The sequence below is a fragment of the Zerene cesonia genome, unplaced genomic scaffold (genome assembly GCF_012273895.1).
Source record: "Zerene cesonia ecotype Mississippi unplaced genomic scaffold, Zerene_cesonia_1.1 Zces_u001, whole genome shotgun sequence".
In the NCBI taxonomy this organism is placed as follows: Eukaryota; Metazoa; Arthropoda; class Insecta; order Lepidoptera; family Pieridae; genus Zerene; species Zerene cesonia.
In genome coordinates, this window is record NW_024045131.1 from 2,678,675 (window position 1) to 2,689,234 (window position 10,560).

General features: G+C 34.7%; 1 protein-coding gene across 1 annotated transcript; it reads right to left on the reverse strand.

The window, feature by feature from the left end:
- Positions 1-63: 63 nt before the first annotated feature.
- On the reverse strand, positions 64-8,914 carry LOC119838238 (CUE domain-containing protein 2). The gene is made up of 8 exons (XM_038364092.1): positions 8,789-8,914; positions 8,470-8,641; positions 6,249-6,380; positions 5,122-5,203; positions 4,065-4,185; positions 3,107-3,270; positions 2,136-2,265; positions 64-1,742 (listed from the first exon to the last, which is right to left on the reverse strand). Exons 2-8 carry the CDS (start codon positions 8,633-8,635, stop codon positions 1,680-1,682), a joined length of 858 nt encoding a protein of 285 aa, XP_038220020.1. The 5' UTR covers positions 8,636-8,641; positions 8,789-8,914; the 3' UTR covers positions 64-1,679.
- Positions 8,915-10,560: the final 1,646 nt, after the last annotated feature.

Sequence of the window (10,560 nt, forward strand, 5' to 3'; positions counted from 1 at the left end):
AGGATTTTTTTCGAAATGGGTATTTAAAAAGAAATACTCACTACTACTGATCATTTGCAATATTTTGGGTTCGATATGTAAACGAAAAAAAAACAAAAAAAAAAAAAATTAAAAATACAATTTAAGCGTTAAAATAAATAATCATTACTCATTGGATGAGTAAGCGACGTCAGTCTATTCGATCGTCAAATTTGTTACGATATGTGTTAGTGATTTGGTTGAAAAACAGATTCATCTATACATATCGTATAGAAAACAATTGAAACCTATCTAAAACCATAATTATATATCTATCTATGTCATACAGGATTAAGTTGGACCGCATTATTACAACCCTGTTACAAAGTCTATTTAAATTTTGTTTGCGTTCCCCTTGATGCTAACTGTCCTTAAATACTACAAAATTACATTTTTATCCCAAATATACATAAGACTCTTGTTCATAAAATAACAAAGCAATATCAATTTTATTTTATAGTCATCAAGCGAAACGCATCTATTTTTTAACGATGGCAACAAACAGTCGACGCATTTGAATATGGAACGGTTCTTGTTTCGAAATTTAAAAATCACTAACACATATTTAAAGCTAAATAGTATTTCAATCATAAATTGCGCCAAATCGGCACACTAAACAAATCGCCAAACACGACATAACGTGTACAACTAAAAACATAACCACTTAAAGGGTTGACTATAATATACAATGGCATCAGAATCACAGATGAGTGTAAAAACGATAAAACTATCATAAAAATCACATTTATAATTAAATAATATTTAAAAATCACAGGTTTGAGAAAGATCTCTATGCTTAAAACTATAAGGAATACAAATTTGGCGGGAGCGCCGCTAAAATGCCGTGGAAACGCTGCGCAATATGCGCATGTATTCGGACGGCATTTTAGCGCACCCCCGACCGCAGATAAGTAATATTTTTCATTATCTATGGCATCACTCTTATGCAAACATCCCAAAAATTTGTTAACTACATTTCCCCTATCGTTTTGAACACATATACGCTCCATATCAAAAGCGGATGCCATAGTATTGCTAGTGTAAATAATACTGAATACACGCTGCTTAACAGAGAGCTTAAAATTAAACACGCGAATTAAATAAAAAAACGTATCGCTTAAATTAAGTCGTGTAAACCGACGTCGAACGTAACGCGACAAATAATCAGTACTTGAAAAAGCGGATAAAATAAACGCCGCGTAAAAAAAGTGCGATGCACGCGCGGTAACTACACTAACACATACACGACATATACGCCCCGCACGCAGACACAGAAGGCGACGCGTAAAAGTGACGCGGCGGCGCGTAACGCGTAACGTGCGCGCGACGCCGCCGACAGCACACACCGTTTCGTCGACGAAGCTCGCCGAACCGAATCCGTAATTGTCGAAACGCGTCACGCGAATCTCCGTATCGCGTCTAAGCAGAAACACGCACAGCTGCGTCAAAACGACGCATAAATTGAGTTTTGTGCGCAATCTTGTCACGTTTGTGCGTTTCGCGCTGTCACGCGGCGCAACCGTCACGCGCGTGTCGCGCGGCCGCGTCACGGTCACGCGTCCGGGGCGGGCGGGATTGGGGGTTAATGGACAATAGGAGAGGAGGTTCGCGGTAATGCGGCACGCATCCGCTTTTTCACCGTACTGACGTGATTTTAAAGGTTAAGGGCAATGCTGTTTTTTGGGCTTCTTTAAATGTTCCTCGTCGATGCCGGACTTGGGCACCTGAGTGAATAAACGGGCCCTTAAGTGTTTTTCGCTTAATCGTATGTTAATTCAAAAATGTTTATTTGGAACAAAATTACATAGTGTACTTAAACATGTAATAAACGATGACACCCATAAAAGCTTGTTTAGCTGCGGCACAGGTGTCAACGCCCGCCTCCATTTAAGAAATATGTTCCACAAATTTACAATTTAACAAAAAGATATTAACACTAAAATAGAAAAAATATATCTAAGATTTCAGACTAAGTATAATAATAATTTTTTTTAAACGCTTTTAAATTCTTTTTTTTTTAATGAAATTCGACTAAGTACATGTCCATATGAAAAAAAAAAGTTTTTTTTGTAAACTGTATTATTACTTGAAAAAAAAGCAAAGAAAAATCCACTTACCTCAGTATACCGCTCCCCCTTGAGGGACACAATCTTGTTGTCCCTGTAGCGGACCATTTTCTTGGGCTCGATTTTCGGGGCAAGCGGCTTGTGCTCTTTTGTCTCTGAATCCTTGTCCACGTACGAGTAGCTGCAATTGTATGCACAGGGTGATGTTTTATGAATAAATAAATAAATAGAATTATATTTGGAAACCATTTGACGTAAAAGTGTGGATTTAAATATATATATATATATATATATATAAGTACATACAATACGTTGTACAATTTTTTTTATTTACAAATTTTTACAAATGTTCATTGATAATTCTTAAAATTCGCAAAAATCGCAGTGCTTATAATAGAAATATTATCCTACTTACTATCCTATCCTATCCTACTAATATTATAAATGCGAAAGTTTGTAAGGAAATGTGTGTGTGTTTGTTACTCTTTCACGCAAAAACTATTGAACCGATTGCTATGAAATTTGGTACGTACATAACTGGACAACTGGAATAACATATAGGCAACTTTTTATCCCGATATTCCTACGGGATACGGACTTACGCGGGTGAAACCGCGCGGCGCAGCTAGTGATTCATAAATTAATTTAGAACGGGTTGCATATCTATATCTAACACATTTTGGTGTAAATACGGCCTCGCGAATAGATATTAGATACCATTCTCAAACAGAATTTAAGTGAAATAGGTTTTGTTACACAACGGTGTAAATTATCTCAACGATCAATAAACCAATTCTTGATATTGATGTAAGGGAACAGTGATGCGGTGTGCAGGGCGGCCGCGTATAGTCTTGCTCGCGACGGTGTAACAAATGCCCTCTTTGTCAAATATTACACAACGGTGAAAATGGTAAGGGGATAGGGAAAGGGATAGGGAAGGAAACATAGAAATAATACAGTAAAAGTCCTAAACTGATATTAAATGCCCAATTACGTTACACAACGGTGTAAAACCATCTCACCGAGCGATAATCCTATTCTTGATCTCGTGATCATCGCACAGCGGCTGCTTCGCGGCGGTGTGCAGCGCGGCCGCGGACAGAGACTGCCCCTGCTCGCGGCGGTGTAACAGCGTCGCAGCCGCCCTCTCCGGGTCGCCGCAAGCGATGGACACGCAGTGCTTTATCTGTTAGAGTGTGGATAATTAATATAATTATCTATACTAATATTATAAAGCTGATGAGTTTGTTTGTTTGAACGCGCTAATCTCAGGAACTACCGGTCCGTTTAAAAAAAAATCTTTCAGTATTAGATAGCCTATTTTTTGAGGAAGGCTTTAGGCAATGTATGTACCATGGGCGAAGCCGGGGTGGACCGCTAGTGTTTAATATTTAATCTTTTTTATATTAAAGTTTGACGTGTATTTTCTATACGTCTTGTGGGTGTGTAAGCCGCTTTTGAATTCAGGGAGGTATCATACCGCCACCGAAGAGCAGGGTGAAATAGTAGTATGCTGCTATGTTTCGTTCGGTGAATGGGGGAGCCGGTGGCCCATCTCTTTTCCTTTCCCTTCCCAATCCCTTTCTTTATTCCTTTCAACAATCATTTCATAACCCCTTTCCAATTCAAAATCAGCAATCCATTTGTAGAGGCGCAAGATCTGCAATCGACCTTACACCCCTTCAAATGCCCATGACCGACCAGCACCATTGCCGACTATGACATGAAAAAAATAAAAAAAAGGTGTGTGTGCGATTCACACACGATAGAAGTGAAACTTCAGTAAATCGACAAAGGAATTAGATGAATATATATAAAATATAAAATAGTATGTATATTTCTGTCTTATTCTTTGCCGGCTTCGTTCTACACATTTTTGTATTCGTGTCTTTTACCTGTCGTTTTTCCGTTGCATCAGGTTTGAAATCACAACGATTCTAAAGAAGTTTCACTTCGAAAAAATATATATATCCGTCTCACCTCCATGGCGCAAGTGTTTGGGAACATCTCGGCGAGGGCGCGGCACTGCTCCGCGTACTCCTCCGTGTCGACCGTCGGCCGACGCTCAGCGCCCTCCGAGCTCTCCGAGTTTGAATGAGAGCTTTAGAAAAAAAAAAAAAGAAATAAATGTTGTCATTTTTTTTTGTCTTTTACGCGAGCGTTGTACGTGAAACTCTCATAGGAGGCCTGTGTCCCAGCGGTGGGGACATATGTGGGCTGATGATGAAGTTATACGTGAAAAAAAAGTTAATCGCAGTGATGATTTGAAGTAACATTTATTACATACGAAAGTAGAGTAAAAAAACTACAATATTTTTTTTATTTTTACTATTTTTTTTTTTATTATTTTAAGCGCGCATTAAACATAAAAAAAAACATAAGAACCTGTAAAATTTGGAGAACAATTTGTTGTATACGAAACTAGAAAAAAAAAAACTAGAATGTTTTCCGCAGACAAGGTCGCCGAAGTCCCAGAAAATGAGTGAGGTACCACTCCAGATTCTAAAGTGGGACCGAATGACACAAGTTTTGTAACAAACACAAAAAGAATCAAGACAATCGGTTGAAGATCTGCGGATTTATTGAATAACAAAAGATAAATAAAATACATTCAAATTAAGAATCCCATTTCTTTTTGGGAACGTCGGTTAGAAAATCCTACTAATATTATAAATGCGAAAGTTTGTAAGGATGTCTGTATGTTTGTTATTCTTTCACACAAAAACTACTGAATCGATTGCAATGAAATTTGGTGCGTAGTTAGCTGGACAACTGGAATAACACATAGGCAACTTTTTATCCCGACATTCCTACGGGATACAGACTTACGCGGATGAAACCGCGGGGCGCAGCTAGAATTTTTATACTAAAGAGACATCATACGTATTATTAAAATCGATTAAAAAAAAGGACACACTTTATACCAAACTCAAAATAAATATAAAGCAAGAAAAAAAAAAAAACCAAATATCAATTTTTCCAAGTGAATTCAAAACTAAGTCACCAAGTAACTTATTAACTTGTAAATGTTACTCACCGATTATTCTTAGTGCTTGGTGGCAGCATATCGCTGAGATTCAGTAGAGTCAGGCTGATTTTGTCGCTGCCAGCGGAATCGTCTGGAAATTTTATGATAATCAATAGGTATTAAAAAAAAGATATAGGTATATTCAAGTCTTATAGTCATAAGTTAAATAAAAATAGTTAAAAAAAAATAAAAAACACGCTTTTATTGCAAATTGAACTAAAAACTAGAAAATAATTTTTGATGGCAAAGAGTTTAATGTAACTATAGTTGCAGATGAAACAATCAATCATAATGAATCACCTCAAAACAAAATTATAATAAAATTTAAGTTATTAACACAATGATTCCATTCAGAGTAAAAAGCGTGGGGTGCTTAATATTTTAAAATATTACAATCATCATTGGTATCTATGAGAGGATAGTTATGAACTACGTAAAATGCACCTAAATCAAGCACAAGTTAAATCCTGGCGCTCCTGATCAGGATAATGGGATAAACTTACTATATTACTCTATTGCCACCGGTTCTTAATAAGTGTACAAAGTTTGAACGAAATCGGTTCGCGGGAAGTGGGAGAAAAACGGTTGTGAGTTATATACATACATACATACATACAAACATACAAGTGAAGCTAATATAAGCGTGTTAAAAAGCAATAAGCCCGCGTCTTGCACAAACGATGCGTGTTATATTGTTCCATTGATGTTTTATTTTAGTGTATTAAAGTATTATAAATAATTAAATATGAAATAACACCAACGTTATTTGAAGATATATGGTTTCTTGTTATTTTTTTGCCCTCCATTTTAGATACATAGATAGATAGATAGAATAACATGCCGATAGCTGGTTGGGTTTTTCTTTTTTTATTTTGCCTTAGCGGGCAACTAGGCTGGTGGTTCGCCTGATGGTAGGCGATCACTACCGCCCAGGAACATTCGCAGAGGTAGTGCCTTAGCGAATGCGCTGCCCGCTTTTAAGGGATAAAGAGATTAATGCAACAGCTCAGACTGTGCAAATCAACGAACGTTATTGTATACTGTACATTGCACTATACTCAGCAGGGTCGGGTCGCATGTTCGTCTAGGGATGGCTTAACGAAAAAAACTTCACTAGCGCGATTCAGACTACACACCTTGAGTGGAATTGCTATCGCTCTCGTCGCGTCTGGATATCTCCGCCTCCAGCTGCACCACCCACGCGTACACCATTTCTTGGTTGATGTTTTCGAAGCCAGGAATATATCCCGCCATGAACTCCATGAAACCTGGTGATTGTTGGTTAATGGCTATGTCAGATACACCTCGAACTTAGCGCGCGTAAGAGATGTAACCTGACGCCGCGCTATGACGTCAAATTGTTTTGTACTAGGCGCGTATCCAGCTAGTATCCAGCAACATTGTTGAACAACTGTTGCTTTACAAATGTTCCCATGAATACGAGCGAATTAGGACAAGTATTACGTAGTATGACGTAACAGGTAGTTTTCCGTCCGCTAGGTCAAGGGCAAAGATGGCAGTCCGCGGGTTTTACCTGAACAGTTTCCATTCCCTCGGGATTTATGGGATTAAAAACTATTCGATAACTTGCTCTGGTTTTAAATTACCTCTGTGCCAAAGCTCATTTAAATCGATTAAGTGGTTTAGGTATGAAGAAGAGACAGACAGGCGAAAGTAACTTTCGCATTCATAACATTAATAGGGATACAAAATACAAATAAATAAACAAACATTAATCATTATAAAAGCTTAATTGAATTGAATTCCACCTTTGATGAACTCAAATTTATTATAGAGTTCAGTTCAGAGATCAGTTAATAATGTCTCAACACACCACAGCATCAGATTTGCTTTGACATCGCTATTACAATAAAATGACAATTACGATTCAATTAATGCTGTTACAAAATTCATTCTAAAAAATTACATGTATATAAATTGCCTGGTGCCTCGATGAGACATTTCCCAGTGCTGCCAGCTTAACTATCCCATGATATTGTCTGGTAGTTTTTATATTGTTACAAATAATCAATAACAAACTTCCTCAATTAAATATTAGTGCTTATGGACAAATTTCATTGAATTGATCCACTTTATTGGGATAAAATGAAACCTATATAGTTTTACAAACCGTAATCTTCTTACATAATAGATTTATCCAAACCTTATATAGATATGACTAATTTTTGTGGCTTACCGATTCCTTGTCTGTGAGTATTATACATTTGGAAATTAAAGACTAAATGGAGACTAAGATGTTACATGTCTTGAAAGCTCGCTGTATAGTGTTGGAATCGTCAGGTTAAATAATATAGTGAATGAATCGCGTTTAAAAGTCTTTACTTTTCATCTAGGTACACAATACTTACAACAATTTTCTGTGTTTGTTAGCTCAGAACTTTTTATTGGGTGGACCGATTGTGATTAATCTTTTTAGAAAGCTGGTGCCTTCCATGTATCCCGTTTGAATTTAGTCTATTTGTGATAATTTCCAGTTGATTTAGTTTTTGATAACGATGATCATTATTTAATTTTATTCAATTATTATATTATCTAAGTTTTAATCATGGTGAAAAATTTGTTGATATCAAAATTTCATTACCGCTTAAATTCTTCATATTAATTTTAACAAACAATCATAACAAGTTTTTGTTTCTAAAAAGTTGTTCTTTTTATTTACTAGATGTGCCCCCTGGTTTCACCTACTTTGTACACTATGATATGTATAGCCTAGAGCTTTTTGCATTAACTGGTCTGTCTAACACTGAAATAATGTTTAAAAATCTGCCCAGTAATTGCAAAGATAAGTGCTTTCAAACAATCAAACTTATTAGCTTATAAGATACATAATTACAATTACATTTGCCAATTGCCTGACAAGTGAAAAGCATAGAATAAAATAAAATATAATATCTATTCACTTTTAAAACTCTCTGCACTGTGTATACATAGAAGATTAGCCCGTTTGGGGGTAGAGTTATACAATTTTATTCGAAAATTTAATGCATATTAATCATTTTAACATAACACAATTAGTTGTGCTACCTTAAGTAATATTGCTAAGAGGAAGATTTGTGTTTTTGTATGTATGTTTGTCAAGTATTGTTGAGAAAGTTGGGAAATCTATTTGTGTGCAGTCTGATATTAAAATTTATGTAACTCAATAGTAAATATTTTTAAAACAACTATATTGTTACAATTTTTTGCATATTTTTTAAATGATGTTTTGGTAGAATATACCTGTACAGTTTATAAACAATAATATAATTTATAGAATTTATTTATGAGGATTTTTTCATTTCAAATTAAAGAAAAATATACTTTAATATCAAAATATACAAATGCGACATATCTTACCATCAACATCAAAGCAGGAATCCTGGGATGCTATTTCTAAAATTGAAGTTACATAGGATAGGACTATTTCATCAATAACAGTAAGATTGGCTGCTGGTACATTCTTCTCAATAAAATGAAATAAACTCTCCTTAATGAAACTTTCCTGTTGCGCTATTGCACTCATTTTTGTCTAAAACAATGTAATTTCAATTGTAAATGTTGGAAATAAACCAGCGAACTCTAGAATGCGTTACGGGTCGATAAACAAAGAGAATAAGAACTTATTTACGTTTATATGAAAAGAAAAATGCGGCTAAGATTCAATACGAGCACTTACAATTGCAATTGAAGTGTTTAAAATGGAAACTAATTGATTTTAAACGAGAAAACCAGATCACTGTGCGAAAAGCGAAAAATCAATACAAGCGATTATGTTTTTAATAAACAATGACGTCTGGAACATGGTACAAATATCTGGAACATATGACACATATAAAAATTATACGGACTACGGAAATATTTGTATTAATAAAAATCATTTGATTTTTTCGATTCGATTTAACATTTAATAATAAATTATGTTTTGTAAGATAGTAAATTATTATAACAATGTTATCTGTTTAATAATATGTCAAATATTAACTGTCATCGTGACAAGTAATGTCAGACACCTACGGTATTTCGACAGAGCTAGGTACAGGGTAGGTTTTGTTTTTTCTTTGATTAGTTATACATTATATATACTTTGGTGTTTTTTCTTCGCATTAATTACCAAAGAAATATTTACGATTATATTAATTGAAACCTATATTTATGAAAAAAAAATTGGCGGGGAAGATAAAACAACTAAAAGAAAGGAAGAGGCGGCGAAAAAATGAAACTTGGGTTGCTTCTGAGTATGAAAGTCTTCATCGGTTCATCCAATTTTATAATTCTGAATATATTTTTTATTTATTCGTAACTAATAATAAATTGCAATATTAGAATAAATACTTACAACAAAATGTTAAATCCAATCGTCAATTTTCCGCAATATCTTTCTCACATTAAATTTATGATAAATAAGTTAAACTTACCTATAATGAAATACAAAATGTACCCATAAAATTCATTGAACATACTTGATTGCTTCATGAAAGGCTATAGAAGCTAAATGTATTTTTTATATTATAAAAATTAACTCTTACTTTTTATTTTAGCTGAGTATCTAATAGTATCTAAGTATCTAAATATTATTTTTCTAGACGATGCGAGAGAATAAATTATGTTCAACATTAATTATAAATAGTATAAAACCATTACCATTGTGTTGTGAGAAATATTTAGCTACACAAAATGCCTAAATTGGTTTATGTACACTGTGGGTCACAAATTTTTTATAACAAAGCCATCTAGCGGCAGAGTTAAGAAAGCTTTGTTGTAAGTATTCTAGTTTCTAAAACGCATCTACAGTTAACTGAAGTTTACAGCACTAATTTAACGATTGACTATGCTTACATGAATTTTAGAAGTTTTCAAGCTTACTTGTTGTTTCCACAGATAGCGTACCTTTAGAAAAAACGTTTCTAAAAGGCACTATTAAAAAGAATTATTATTCATTTATGTAGTTGCTAAAAATTATAAATTTTAGGATCATCATTTCTTAATCCAAAACACAATTGGGAATAATTTTTAAGAGTGCTGTTGGTACTTGTATCTTGTTATCTTTGCGTATAGGTACACAGCGCACTTGTCTATTTGGTTAAATAATTACAATACTAGCTGTGACCCGTGGTCGAAACCGCGTAAGTCCTTATCCCGTAGGAATATCGGTATAAAAAGTGCCTATGTGTTATTTCAGTTGTCCAGCTATCTACGAAGCAAATTTCATTGCAATCGGTTCAGTAGTTTTTGCGTTAAAGAGTAACAGACGCCCGCATACATATGCATCCATCCTCACAAACTTTCGCATTTATAGTATTATTATTCGCCAATAGATGTCAGGAAGAATCATAATAAATTGGGACTACTCAAACGCAAGAAAAGAAGTCGATAAAACACGAATATGACATTTTCTAAAAAAAATTCCTAGCTAGATCGATTTATCGCCCCCAAAACTCCCTATATACT

Coding starts and splice junctions, on each gene's coding strand:
- LOC119838238 (XM_038364092.1), bottom strand. CDS start 8,635: ATGAGTGCAATAGCGCAACAGGAAAGTTTCATTAAGGAGAGTTTATTT. Junction 5,204..6,248: donor CGATAGCAATTCCACTCAAG/GTGTGTAGTCTG, acceptor TAAAATTTCCAG/ACGATTCCGCTGGCAGCGAC. Junction 2,266..3,106: donor AAGAATAGGATTATCGCTCG/GTGAGATGGTTT, acceptor ATACAATTGCAG/CTACTCGTACGTGGACAAGG.